Source organism: Pteronotus mesoamericanus, unplaced genomic scaffold (genome assembly GCF_021234165.1).
Source record: "Pteronotus mesoamericanus isolate MK-2021 breed Mesoamerican mustached bat unplaced genomic scaffold, CSHL_Meso_final scaffold_45, whole genome shotgun sequence".
NCBI lineage: Eukaryota > Metazoa > Chordata > Mammalia > Chiroptera > Mormoopidae > Pteronotus > Pteronotus mesoamericanus.
In genome coordinates, this window is record NW_026555317.1 from 2,947,595 (window position 1) to 2,962,588 (window position 14,994).

General features: G+C 35.5%; 1 protein-coding gene across 4 annotated transcripts in view; it reads left to right on the forward strand.

Annotated features, from left to right (window-relative positions):
- GCFC2 (GC-rich sequence DNA-binding factor 2) overlaps positions 1-14,994 on the forward strand; it is a 36,489-nt gene that overhangs the window by 9,121 nt on the left and 12,374 nt on the right. For 2 of the 4 annotated variants that reach the window (XM_054593583.1, XM_054593584.1), the window contains exons 4-12: positions 267-364; positions 2,667-2,782; positions 3,955-4,141; positions 5,603-5,726; positions 6,655-6,736; positions 7,268-7,380; positions 8,148-8,347; positions 9,829-9,979; positions 14,842-14,963. In XM_054593583.1, coding sequence (XP_054449558.1) covers positions 267-364; positions 2,667-2,782; positions 3,955-4,141; positions 5,603-5,726; positions 6,655-6,736; positions 7,268-7,380; positions 8,148-8,347; positions 9,829-9,979; positions 14,842-14,963 — 1,193 coding nt within the window. Of the gene's footprint in view, positions 1-266; positions 365-2,666; positions 2,783-3,954; positions 4,142-4,961; positions 5,011-5,602; positions 5,727-6,654; positions 6,737-7,267; positions 7,381-8,147; positions 8,348-9,828; positions 9,980-14,841; positions 14,964-14,994 lie in introns of those variants that run through there. The other 2 variants (XM_054593585.1, XM_054593586.1) reach the window with 2 other exon arrangements.

A 14,994-nucleotide genomic window follows, 5' to 3' on the forward strand; every position in this document is an offset into this window, starting at 1 on the left:
TTGGTGACAAATGCAGTCTCTGAAGTTAGATCTATTCCCGCTTCAACACAGTCCTCGGACAAATTATTTGACCTTTTAATATCTGAGTTTCCTCATTTATAAAATGAGGGTGACAATAGTGCCTTCCTCCCAGAATTATTGTGAAGAATAAGTTAACACAGGCAAAAAGCTGCTAAGCCAGCACCTTATAAGCCTCCCAAAAATGTTAGCTACTGTATTAGAAAGGGGGAAATATTGAATATTTATACGTGAACTGTTTTTCCTAGCAACCAGAAATGAAGAAACAAGTGAAGGAAGTCAAGAGGATGAAAATCAAGATATTTGGGAGCAGCAGCAAATGAGGAAAGCAATTAAAATCACAGAGGTAATAATTCTTTCATATCATGTGCATTAGTTTCCCGTGACTGCTGTAACAAATTACCACAGATATGGTGGCTTAAAGTAAGAGACATTTATTCTCTCCCAGTTATGGAGGCTAGAAGTCTGAAATCAAGGTGTTGGCAGGGCTGTGCTCCCTTTGAAGACCAGAGGAGAATGACTTTCCTGCCTTTTCCAGTTCTGGTCACTCCAGGTGTTTCTTGCTTTGTGACTGCATTACTCCTTTACCTCCTTCACGTGGCCGCCTTCTCTCAGCTTCTACACTGTGTGCCTCTTATAAGGACACTTCATGGAGTCAAGGCCCTCTTGGTAATTCAGAATGATCTCATCTGAGGTGCTTCACTTAATTGCACCCACAAAGACCCTTTTTCCAAATAAGGTCCTATTTGTAAGTTCCAGGGGTTAGAATATAGATATATCTTTTAGGAAGCCATTATTTAACCCACTACTCTTATCTATCTATCTATGCTTTTTTGAATAGATTTTGAACACCTTCCATGTATTTATTATAAGCCACTTAAGAAGACCATATCTTTTTTTATCTTTAAATGTATAGTAACTAACAGCATATAGTATAAGTTGCTTAAACATAAAGTTTAAACAAATAGTGAGGTATAAAGCAAAGCTCACAACCAAAAAAATATTTCTCGTACTTAGAGTTGGAAGTTCTGGATTTGGGTTCTGTCACTACCACTAAAGCATACATTCCATGAGGTTAAGAATTATTAACTATTTTGTTCAGTGTTACATCCCACAGTCCCTAATATTGTGAGTGCTCTATAAATATTTGTGTGACTTTGAGCAAATCATTTACTTTTTCTAAATCTCAGTTTTCTCATCAATAAAATGGGAATGATAGTGTTACTTAACTGAGTATGCTGTAATGCTTATAATTATAATAATCTAAATCACAGTGCTTATCAATTGTATAATAGTATACAAATACCTGGTTTTATTTAATCTTTCTAATAAGAATGCTTTAAAAGAGTATTTGCTCTTTTAGTAAGAAAGTAGTATAAAATCTCCATGTTATTAAAACTGAAAAACTGAGTAAAGGTAGGCTTTTGGTTGTAATTTAGAAATCTCTGTACAGGGAAAAGATTTAGAGCAGCAGTCCCCAACCTTTTTGGCAACCGTTTAGTGTAAAATGATTTTTCCGTGGCTGGAGGGAGGAGGTGGAGGGATGGTTTCAGGATGATTCAGGCTCGGTACATCCAAGCACACCTCCTGGTGTGTAGCCAGGGTCACCAATTGGGGACCCCTGGTTTAGAGGACTATTTTACGACTATAAATGCTTTGGGGAAAAAAAATGCCACAGCTCTTATTCTTAACTGCTCAAGTTTGCATAATTCCTTTTTACTTTAAATTGTCAACATAAGAAACATCCAAACCTATAAAAAATTTTTATGATTTTATTTGAGCCAATCTGATGGCAGTTGCTGGGGTGCAAAATCTCAACGGATTGATATTTTGCTCCCAAGAATAGCGGCTTTGCACCTTATTTTATACATTACAAAGAGAAGGTATAAGAGGGTTACATGAAATACATTGGTGATAAATAGATTAGGGAGGTAGGAGAAAGCAAAGCAGGGAAATCTCTGGGATTGGACAAAAAGTAAAATGAATAGACACATACTTCTTTTACATTTGTAGGTATAGGATAGTTAATAGTCAGCAGTTAACAGATACAGGAATAATGAGGGAATTTGTGGTCTCTGGTGAGGTGGTTGTGCTTTGAGGGGTGCAGAAAAAATGAAATTACGTTGATACTCCAAAGGTATGTGATCAGGTATGTTATCTTAAATGCAAAAAAGATGACATGCTCCGTTGAAGTGAAGATTGACCTTTGTTAATTAAGGAAAAATACCACCATCGGGCATGACTGCTAGCCATGAACTGCTTTTAGTTAGGAAGATTTCATTTCAAACCATCCCTCATGGTTCCTTTGGTCTCTGTGTTTGTAAGGCTGCCAGTCAGGCCTCCCCTCCGCCTTTCAGGTTGACTCTGGGGCTCCCTTTTCCATCCACAAGAACAAAACTAGCTTTTAAATACACTGGGAACCAAACTTTTGTGTAAAATAAGATTTTGTAATTTGCCTCTTGCATGTTAACTTAAAGTTCTAAATTTTAAAATTATAAGAGTTTCGAAAATATTGCACTTATGAAAAATGTCAATGTTTGGAATTTTGAGCTGGTGAAATCGTTAAGTATGTAATCTGCTTTTATGCTATTAATAATTGTGAAATTAATGAACGTTGAAAACAACACTAATTTTTGTATTATTTTTAGGGACGAAACATAGATCTTTCCCACAGTAGTGAATTTCAAACAGTGAAGAAATTTGATACTTCCATTTCATTCCCACCAGTAAATTTAGAAATTATAAAGAAGCAGTTAAATACTAGGTAAGTAATATCCATATTAAAATTTACATTTACCCTAGACATTTAACAACAAAAAAATTAGCACTAAATAATATAATCTTTTAAACTACTAAATATAAATACTAATTTTAAACAGATTTTTAGAAAAAATAACGTCACTAACTCAACTAATTTTCTTATATGTCTTTTTAGTCTTTAAAATAGGTATATATTACATGGTTAAAATCCATAAATATCAAATTCTGCTTTTTTTACTTAATGTTTTTATAAGTATTTATCTGCATTGTTAAATAGCCTTTAATTTTTAAAAATAAATATGTTGGGAGTGATGACAGCAAAATGCCAGAATATAAAACCCTAGACCTCATTCCTCCACAGAGGTACCAACTTAACAACAATATATATTTAAAAGGCCTTTATGAGAACTCCAGAAACCCTTTAGGAAGTCACAGTATCCCAGGCAATCTCAAAGCCAACCTTAGCCGCGTTGTAATGGGTGAGAAAAGCCATTTCATTTCAACTGCATTAACCTCTCCCATAAGCGAGCACTGCTTGTAATAGAGAGAAAAATGTAATTACAGGCCTTAATTGTGATAACATAGAAATGGAAGCCACCTAAATATTCATCAACAATTGAATGGATAAAGAAAATGTGGTATTTATACACAATGGAGTATTATCTTCCTAAAAAAAAGAAGGAAATCCAACATGGATACACCTTAAGGACTAAGTGAAATAAGCCAGTCATGAAGAGATAAATACCACATTATTCTACTTATATGAGGTATCTAAAGTAGTCAAACTCTAGAAACAAAGTAGAATGCGACTTGCTAGGGGTACGGGGATGGGGAAAAGAGAAAAGAGCTAGAATTACAGCTATTTCATCTAGTATTGCATATAATTCTGAATTTTATGCAAAAGGGAAAGGTAGGAAAGACTGAAACTATCCTGTAATGAGCTTGAGCACCTAGAAACCTCTTAAGTGTCCTTTTCTGCCTTTCCCTTTGAGGCAGCTTTCTTTGTGCTGCTCTCCTTTGCTAAGTCTCTTAAGCCCAGGTTTATGTGCTTGTCCGTTTCCTTGGCAGCCCCTGTAAGGTGGCTTTGAAAAAACTTTCATCAGACTGCTACTTACTATAGTAGAAGTGAGAGTCTGAAAAGTCAGTGTTTATTTATCTCTTATTTTATTTATATAGATTAACATTGCTACAGGATACGCACCGCTCGCACCTGCGGGAATATGAAAAATATATAGAAGATGTCAAGAGCTCAAAGAATGCCATCCAGAACCTAGAGAATTCATCAGATCAAGCCCCAAATATTAAATTCTATAAAAGCATGAAAATTTATGTGGAAAATTTAATTGACTGCCTTAATGAAAAGGTACATGGCTATAAAGATTTATATTATTTACTTTTTTAGAGAAATTCCCTTACCATGTGATATACAAAAAGCCTAAATCCCACAACTGACTGTTTTTCTTCTACATTTTTATATACTATGATATTAAGCATTCTCTTCCTGTTTGATAATTATAGGGTATTATCAAGTTTTGTATATAAATTTTTGTGTTAAACTATCATCTGCTTGAGAAAAATTCCTAGAAAGTGAATTATTAAGTCAAAGGGTCTAGGTATTTTTAAGGCTTATGAAACATTGCTAAACTGTCCTCCAGAAAGATTGTATATTTTATTTTTAGTTTACTACATTTTAAAAAAGGTTATTGTTTTTACATATTTATTTTGATCTCAGACAAACCCTTTGTTTTATTAATAAATGTAGTTTTTCTTCTCTTGAATTGCTTTTCTCCTTTGCCCACTTATCTTTTTGGTTCATAGCGGCAATTTTTCCTTTCTTTTTTTGTTTTTCTGCCTATATGTTATGAACAGTTTTTATTGCTTTAAATTTTTAATGCTTTCTCCTACTTGACATAGATAAACTTTCCAGTTTGTTTTGTCTTACGGTTTTATTTATGGTGTTTTTTTGACATCCACAAGTTTTGAAATATTTGTGTTAATCAGATTTTTTAATCATTTTTTCCCTTTAATAGTTTCTGGTGTGTTTTACACATTCTAAGTCCATACATTAGGGTCCTGAGTTCCTTTTTTTTTTTTTACCATTTTAGAAATATACTCTACTTCCCACATTACTTTTTTTACTTACTTTTGTTTTAAGTTGACTACCTTTTAATGACACTTGGTAGGTCCTTTCTGAAGTATATATTATGATGTAATATTCATCGTTCATCCTGGAAGAAGAAGGCTGTTAAAAGTCTTGCAGGACTACCCATTGATGTATCCATAGCAGCAGGTATGGAACATCATTGAAGTAGGGAAAAGTTATCCCAGAAATACTTGCATAAGAATGCCAGTTTCAGTTAATCGCTCATTTCTGCTTCACAGCTTTCTTACCTATCCGGTTAGGTCTCTTCCATTCTCCACTGCATTAATTAAAATAATAATTTTACCAGTTTCCTCAAGCACCACCCCCAAGACACAACAGTCTGCTCCCTCAGCCTGTAAATAATGGTTGCACCCATCATTTCTTCCTCCTTTTCTGTCTCAAAGAAGAATCCTTCTTATCCATGTTCCTAATTTCAGCCCATTTGGTTTCGTTATTTATGATACTTATAGCTGGTCTAGTAGGTCGATTTTCTGGTTATTATTAGTATTGAAAGTATGTGCAACTAGGTCTGTTCCTCACAGCATTTTTTTTGAGATGTGATAGTGTGAAAATGTTTCTTTATATGAGAATAGAGCATATATAGATGCTAATACATAAATACTACATTTTATTATATTTTTATCGATGACCCACAAAATGTTACTTATATATGTATTTCAGATTACCAACATCCAAGAAATAGAATCATCCATGCATGCACTCCTTTTAAAACAAGCCATGACCTTTATGAAACGCAGGCAAGATGAATTAAAACATGAATCAACGTATTTACAACAGTTATCACGTTAGTGTTTTTCATCTTCAATATGATTTATTACTCATTAAGTTAAGTTGTCAGCTGGAGAATAAAAATATTTTTATTCCTGTATTTAAAAAAATGCTTTTTGCGTATTTTCCTACAAACCTTTAACCCATTTTCTTCTAAAAACTCCAAAACATCTAGAGCTAGGGCTTTAAAATGTCTTAAGCATAAGACTAAAAAATAAAAATTACAATTTCTAATTACTTATTATTGAGGCAGAATATTTATGTTGCCATTTAATGACTGTTTTGATAAGAGTAGACATAAATTTACAATGCGTCAGAAATCTAGTTTTATAAAGTTTCACAAACTTGTTATGGAGGTTAAAGAAATTCTGGTCGATTTCAGTATAAAATCATATGTAAGGTCTCATATAAGATTAGGATGCAACTTTTTAGTTCTCACACAGGTTTTGTATTTTCTGAGATGTCTTCTTCTGATTCAGGTGCTCTCAGGGGATAGTGAAAGTGATGAGACCGCTATCAAGTAGGTCATAATAGCAAAAGCAGAATGACTTTCAAACACATGACGTTTAGTTGGTCATGATTTATGGTACATACTAAAATAGGATATAATATGAATAACATTGGTAATGCAAATGTATGCACTTAGCTACAGGAACAAAAAACTGGTGAAAAGTACTAAAAAATATATGAGAGAAAGAAGCTAAACAGTAGAATTTTTTTATTGTCTTCAAGTGCTGAACTATATTCTCCGGCCAAAGTACATTTTCTCAGGCTTGCAAACTAAATGCCTATTAATGTTGTGATAGGGAGTTAACATGGCAATTTCATTTCATGATGAAATATAAAACTTAAGTATATTACTGTGTGTTTATATATACACACATGTATTCATGCCCAAGATAAAACTTTTATTTTCAAAGTGTTGTACTTTCTTTTGAAAACAGGCAAAGCTGAGACATCAACAAATGGAAGCTTAGCTATAGATGAAAAAACTCAATGGATTTTAGAAGAAATCGAATCTCGAAGGTAGCTATATAAAGTGAAGACTTAAAGCTTCATTGAGCAAGTATTTTTCACTACTTAAATATAATTAACCATACGGTATAATTAACTGTAACCTAACAAGTTAACTTGTGAGAATGATGTAAAACCAAAATATAGTTTAGCAGGCTTAATATACTTGAAATACTCGATCCCAGGGTTTAAAAACACACTGGTGTATTTGGATCAGTCAAAAGGAATAGATAAAAATGGCATTTATCTGGCTCAGAATTGCTAAGTAGAAGCCAGTCCAAATTGTGTTGTGACCCATTCTTCAAACTGGGTGGCCTATGGTAATGTCCTAAGTGGGAATGTCTTATAAGTATAAAGAGGGAGAACCACCAGTTCACATTAGTGAAGCTAAAATGTCAAAAATATTAACATAAAATGTGTGCTATTATAATGCTGTACTTCTGGACATTTTAAATAAATTATGACTTCTTTCTGCTTTAAAGCATTTACTTTCAGCAGGAGCTATTTGTTTTTAATTGACTTTTGGTTTATTGCAAAACACAGGGCACGAAGAAGGCAAGCAAGGGCGCTTTCTGGGAATTGTGATCCTCAGGAGGGGGCATCTAGTGACGATGAACTGTCTTCAGCAGACATGATTGACTTCCAGAAAAGCCAAGGTCAGTCACCAAGTTTCTAATGTACCTTTATGTGAAGTATTGAAATGGTGGGAATTGCTTTGCAGTGATTGCCCTTAAATATATAAACTATAGAAAACAGTGGGGAAATTTCAGGGAAAAAAAGAACATTTTTTTTTCCTTTAATACTTTTCCTATTTCTGAAAAAATGGGATAAAATGGAGGAGCATTGTACGTTTTACTGCATCTTTACAGTTTGTTTATTTTTTCTTCAGCCTTTCTCATCTCTTGTTATAAAGGAACCGTGGACACTTTTGGTTTTATTTTTCCACCACATACTTTCTATATTATCATTTGTAATTTAAAATAATTGAATATAGAAAAGCCAGTTAGCATTATGAGAAGGTAAAATACTTATAGTTTAAAGAATTGTGGCCTTTACAGAGTTTCAAGAGGGATTCTATTCTGTGTGATCTTGTATAGATTCCTTGTCCTCCCTAAATCTGATGTTGTTCATTTGCTTGTTTATTGTCTGTAAATAAGCAGGCTAATAACACCTACCTTTTAAAGAAGATAGTTGCGATGAAAGAGATAATGTATTTGTAATGTATTGGCATATAGCAGGGGCTCAGTAAATGGTAGATTTTATCAGTGTTGATATATTATTAATACTAAAATGGTTTTTTAAGAAAAGCTAATTTATGTGTTAATATCAAAGGAAAGTTTTCGACTCAATTGGTTACATAGTTTATATGTCTGTTTATAGGAAGCACATTTAAAATGCATTATAACACTCAATTTGTTCACAGATGACATTTTACAGGATCATAAGAAGATTTTTGAAGACGTGCATGATGATTTTTGTAATATCCAGAATATTTTGTTAAAATTTCAACAATGGCGAGAAAAGTTTCCTGATTCTTATTATGAAGCTTTTATTGGCTTATGCATACCGAAGCTTTTAAATCCCCTAATACGAGTTCAGTTGATTGACTGGAATCCTCTTAAGGTATTTAAGCTTACCATGTGAAGAAAATAATCCTGATCACATCCATTACTTCAGTTCTCCTGTTACCAGGTTGGCTGTAAAATACCGGCACCTTGCCTGTAGAATTGGAGTTGGTAATTGATGGTAATATTAAGAATCCTACAGTCTTGGGAAATCGGCATAGGTACCAGGAGTCCTGAAACTGCAGATGACTTACTGGAAATAGATGGTTAGTAAAGCTCCTGCACTGAGGAGGAGGAATTTGAATGGGGATTTTTAAGGTGTATAGGATTTAACAGGAGGGAGAGAGAAAAAAGGTATTTTGTAAAGGTACATAAGGGGAAATAGAGTTCAGGAGCTAGACACTGCACAGATGTTCAGATCCTAAATTAAGAGATAAGAACTTGTTTTGATAAATAATGGGAGGAGTGACCTGATGAAAATAATGTTTTAAAAAATCCTAGCAGTAGATTAACTTAGAGGGAAGATAAAAGGCAAAGATATATACTGGAAGGATTTGTTGTACCCCAAGTTCTAAGTGATGAATTCCTTACTTAGGGTGATAGTGACAGTGGAAAGAGGGAAAAAAGTGTTGATTTTACAGGAGGTGTGATGAAGCAAGAATTAGTAAAATCATAAGAATAAACCGAAAACCCACATCCAAATGTGATCGCAAAGTCTGGGTCCTGGGTTCTTAGAACAATGGTAGTTCCATTAATAGCAATGGGAACTTTCCAGAGAGGGAAAGGGTTTTGAAGGAAGTTTCACTTTATAGATAATGAAATAGTAACAGGACGTCCATCTAAATATGCCTAGTAAGCAAATAGAAATGAGATAATAAAATTCTAGGAAGAGGAGAGAGCTGAAGGTAAAAATTTAACAAAGTGAAGCATAGAGCCATGTCCTTCTATCTTTATCTGCCCTAGTCATGCATGCCTGTTGGCTCTGCGTTAGGTGAAAGGCCATGCAGTCTTCATAGTAAGGGGACCAAACCTATCACTAAGAAAGTGGTAGTTACCTGATGGGACAGCAGCCTAGTCATTAACCACTGAAGCTGAATGGAGTATGCTGTAATGACCCGCAGAGATCTGTTCATTCATTCATTCAGTAACTAGTAATTAGCATGCAGAATACACATTTGAGCCTATGAGAACTGAGAGGGCTAGAGGTAAATTTTGCATGAGGTAAATACATTTTTTTAAATGTTAATGTTGCTCCTAACTACTTGCAGTGTGTTCGACTTTGGACAAACGGTGGGCATTTTGGGGGTGATTGTCATACAAAAGAGTGTTTGAAAGGCATGCATATTACATAGACATCCTGTCTTAGTCATGTCATCCTACCAAGCCCTGGTGTTATAGTGCTGTATATGAGGAGTTAAAATATGCCGTTATTCTCCTTTGATCCTTAGAAAGCTCTGGTGGTTGCTGAAAAAGTTATCCGTTTAAAAATAAACTGATGTTTAAGAATTTATTTATAACTTTGATAATTGTATTTATAAGTTTGATTCAATAGGTTTAAAACAGATGTCGTGGTTCACATCTATAGAAGAATTTATGGATAGCAGTATGGAAGATGCAAAGAAGGAAGACAGTTCTGATAAGAAAATCTTGTCTGCTGTCATCAACAAAACAATTATTCCTCGACTTACAGGTATTTATTTGTAATCTTGATAAAGTGAAATTGTATGGGGGCGGAATGTAACATCATTACTTTCTGTTAACAGTCACAGAAGTTTTTGAATACAAGAAAATGTAATATGCAATAAAAATCAATGATGTCATAATTTAAGCTGGTTAAAAAAATGCTTGTTTATGCAATTGATTTGCTATCAAACTGTTGATAATCTTTGGCCTTTAGCATTTGTGACACTAGTGTTGCTTTTATAACTCCTAGATCATATATTAGTGGCACACTTCTGTCCCTACTACTGTATTTTTTTTCTTTTCCTTAACTTATCCCCTTATATTTCTTCTCTTTATTTCTTCGCTCTTTAAAAAAGATATTACTGCCGCTTCCTAACATCTGCCATGGCAACCAGGAGCACTTGCATTGAGGCATGTGCTTCAGTCTAAAGATGTGTTTCACCTGAGGTTGTACTTGGTAAGGATCTGTCATGAGGATGGATTCTGACAGCAAAGTCTGCATAACTCTTAAAAGATGAAGCAGCCAGCTTTATATTGCTTCTCAGCCAACTTGACTAAACTTTGAAGGTTTTTCTCTGTGCAACTTGCTATGCAATCACTATTGGGAAGTTACTACTTTTAAGTAGCTGTATTAGTGATAGCATAGAACGTGTGACTCATTTGAGTACTCTTTTGAAAACTCCAACTGGTTCATTTACAATTAAATAGTCCCTCAAATAAGTAGCATTATGAGAAATTAATATATATTTATTCTCATGTCCTATCTGGACCCTTTTGGCGCCCTTCTTGAGCTCCCTGGATAATTTCACACTCTCCTTTAGTGCCATCTGTATCTGTGTTGTTTAGCGCAGTAACCACTAACTATATGTGGCTATTAATATATAAATTTCTATGAAGTAAAATTAAAATTCATGTCTAAGTGACAGCAGCCATATTTTAAATGTGCAAAAGCCATATGAAGCTCCTAGATAGTGCAAATATAAGGCATTTTTTCTATCATTACAAAAACTTCTTTTGGATAGTGCTGCTCTACATAATTTTAAATCCAAAAGAACTAGAAAAACAAGTCTGGGTCTTTTCTTAGAGCACCAGATCTCTATTATCAAAGTACCTGTGAACACATCCACTTGCATATCTAACATGCAATTCAAATCCCACATGCAAAATCATACTTGCCATCTTTGCTGCAGACCTGCTCTTTTATATTCCTTATCTAGAAAATAGTACCTCGATCCACCCATGTATTCAAACCTGAACCTTCAAGTCCTGCAGTGTTTCCTCTTTCTTACCTCTTTATATAAGCAATGGCCAATACTGTTATTTTTCTGACCCATTTTCTATACTATAATCATACTCATCTGTCTAAAATGTGAGTCTGATTCTGTTTTACTTCACTTAAAACACTCTCGAACATAGCTTTCTAGGCCTTCAGAATCACATCTCGGTTTAGTACCTTTATTCCCTTCATCCCTTTATTCCTTCTCCTCATTCCCACCTCTCCTGCCCTCCATCTGTACTCTCCTAGGCATTTACATTTTGTATGCTCCTTCCAGTTACCCCCAAGCTGCACCTCTTTCATCTGGCTAAGTACTCACCACCTTTCAGGATTCAATATGGACATCACTTCTAGGAACTTGTTTAGGCATACATCTCTGGGTTCCTATAGCACTCTGGATTCTTACTAACGGTGGTGATTGTAATTGCCTATGTAAGCATGTGTATTTGCCATTAGACAAAGCTGTTCAAAGGCAGCTACCTAGTCTTATTGCTATGTCTCCTGTATTTAATGCTAGGCACATGGCAGGCTCTCAGTATTTGTAGACTGAGTATTTCTAAGGTTATTAGAGGCCTGACTTGCTAGATGTTTAAGAAATTGCTGTTTTGTTTTCGGCTTGGTTTTTTTTAACCTTTTTTTTCCTATTATTTAACTTGTATTTGATAAGGGTCTACCTGTGTCAGGCACTGTTACTGCTTCCACATATGTAGCAGTGAACAAAATAATAAATCCATGCCCTTATGGAGCTTACATTCTGTGAGGAAGACAGATGATAAGCAAAATAAATAAAATCTAGAGCATATTAGTTACAAGAGCTAAGGAGGAAAGTTAAGTAAGGGAAAAGGGTACAAATTATCAGAGAGAATTATCCAAAGAAACCTGAAACACAAATTTGAAGGAATATATGCATCTCTCTGTTAATTTGCAGCATTATTTACAATAGCCAAGATTTGGAAGCAACCCAAGTGTCCATCAGTAGATGGGTGGGGGAAAAAGCTGCGGTATATTTACACAATGGAATGCTACTCAGCTGTATAAAAGGAGATCTCACCCTTTGTGACAGCATGGATGGAACCCCAGAGAGCATTATCCTAGATGAAATAAGCCACTCAAAAAAAAAGACAAAAAACTATGTGATTTCACTCATATGTGGAATCTAATGATCAAAATGAACTAACAAGTAAAATAGAGACAGACTCATAGAGAGCAGGCTGACAGATGTCCAGGGGTGAGGGTGGGGGGATTGAGCAGAAAAGAAAAAGAGAGAAGACTCATGGGCATAGGTAACTGTGTGGTGGTTGCCCGGCAGTGGGGGAGGGAAGGTCGGCGAAGGCAGACGAGGGCAAAGGGAGGATGAATGGTGATGGCGGGAGACTAGACCTGGGGTGGAGAACACAGCCCAGGATCCAGATGGTGTGCTGTAGAGCGGTGCACATGAAACCTATTAATTTTTTTAACCAGTGTCACCCCAATAAATTCAATAAAAATGGGAAAAAAGAAAATTAAGAAACGTATAAGAAAGAGAAAATACATTTACAGTATTTATTGAAAAACATCCACATAAAGTTAAAAAAAAAAAAAGGATGAGCACAATTTAAAATAAGTGGGCCAGGGAAGGCCTTCCTGAGAAGGCCACAATTGAGCTTGAGCAGCTTTCAAAAGGAAGTGAGCCATATAAATATCTGGGTGAACAGCATCCAAGGCAGCAGAAACAGCAAGTACAGAGGCCTTGAGGCGGGAGCCAGCCTTATGTACTTGGCAAGTTGTGCTTAGGTCAGTGTAGCTATGGTGGAGTGAGCAAGAAGGAGAGTAACAAGAGGTTAGCAAGAATGGCAGGCATTGGTAAAGACTTTGTAAGGACTGTTAATCATTTACTGTAAGTGAAAGAGAACCACTTGAAGAGTTTTTTGAGCAGAGAAGTGGCATGATCTACCTTAACATTTAATAAAATCACTGTGGTTACTGTTAGGAGTGAACTGTAGGGAAGCCAATTATGAAGCTTTTGCAGTAATCCAAGCAACAGAATATAGTGGCTTGGATAGGATGTCAAAAGTAGAGGTGCTGAAAAGTGGTTGAATTCTGCACTTATTTCAAAGGTAGCACTGAAAGAATTTGCTAATACATTGGTTGTGGAGCAAGAGAGAAAGAGCAGACAACATAAGAATGGCTGCTGGTTTTCTTGCCATTTCCTGAAGTGGAAAAGACTAAAAGGATCAAGCTTAGAGTAGGAGGTGTATCAGGAGCTCAGCTTGACATGTGTTGAGTTTAAGATGCCTGCCATGCAAGTGGATATGTCAACAAGGGTGTTGAGTACGTGTGTCTAAAGGAGAGGTCCAGATAGGAGATATAAATTTGGAATTTATGAGCACATAGATGACATTTAAAGTGACCAAACTGACTTTAAATACTAAAGATATAGATAGGAGAGAGGAAGAAGGTAACCTGAGTCCTGAGGTATGCCATCATTTAGAAAGTCAAAGATGTGACAGGCAGACAGCAAAGGATAGCAGAAAGGTAGGTGGGGAACCAGGTCAAGAAAGTGTTTCTAGAGGGAGTGTTCAACTGTTATAATTGTTGCTGACAAATCAGATGGGGACTAGACTCAGCCATTAGATTTTGCTATGTACAAGTCATCTGTGACTGGTTGGAGACATGGCCTAATTGAAGTGAATTCAATAGTTAAGGGGGGGGGACAGAAATTGGAGATAGGAAGCTTAGCCATTTTTTAAATAATTTTGTGTTAAAATGAAGGAAAGAAATAGTGTAGCAGTAAAGGTGAAATTGGGGTCAAGAAGGCAATTATTTTTAATACAAGAGAAATAATTGTTTGTAGGGTGATGGGAAAGATCCAGTAGAAGTGATGATGATACTGGAGTGAGAGTGCAGAATTCCAGAGCAAAATCTTCAAATAAACCAAAGGGACTGGGATCTTTTGCACAAATAAAGAGCTGTCCTTAGTGAGGAGCATGAGTGCTTTGTCCATAGAAATGGGAGACAAGTTAGAGTATGCGGGCACACCTGCGGGTCGGTGTATAGGTGCTGTGATAGGAGCTTAGATGGAGCTTTTCTTCTGCCTAATTAGTTTCACATCAAGTTAGTAAGTAATCTGCTGAGAGTGAGAGCAAAGGAGAAGAGAAGGTAAGAAACAATCATCCAGAAGAGTAAAATCCTTTAACTTTTAGACTTGACTCCTCTTAATTCCCTAAGCCAGGTGGAAGAAGACAGGAAATAATCCTCTAGAGGAGAGGGAGAAGGAATGGGCCAGGGAAGCAACAGGATTGGTGGGCAGCATTCAGCGTTCACTAGAGTTTTAAAGTGTATTTTTTTCCACCCTTGTTTGAGCTGCGTGATTGCTAGTGCAGACTTGGTGACAAGGTAGATTCAACAAGGGGTGGTTTAGCCAGACAAGCTCTAGAAAGTCCAAAAGGGCAAGGAAATTGAGGATGTATGCAAATATGTAATGGTAATGATTGTTGTGGATTTTAAACCACAAAAGGAAAAAAGTAATCTTTGCTGAAAAGCTTTGGTTGTTTCTATGTAACAAGCAAAGCATTTGAGTAAATAATTGTATACCACTGAAATTTTTATTTCAGACTTTGTAGAATTCATATGGGATCCTTTGTCAACCTCACAGACGACAAGTTTAATAACACATTGCGGAATGATTCTTGAAGAACATTCCACTTGGGAGAATGAAGTTAGTAAAGGCAAACAGGTAATAATTTCCAGAATTATAAATTTCTTAA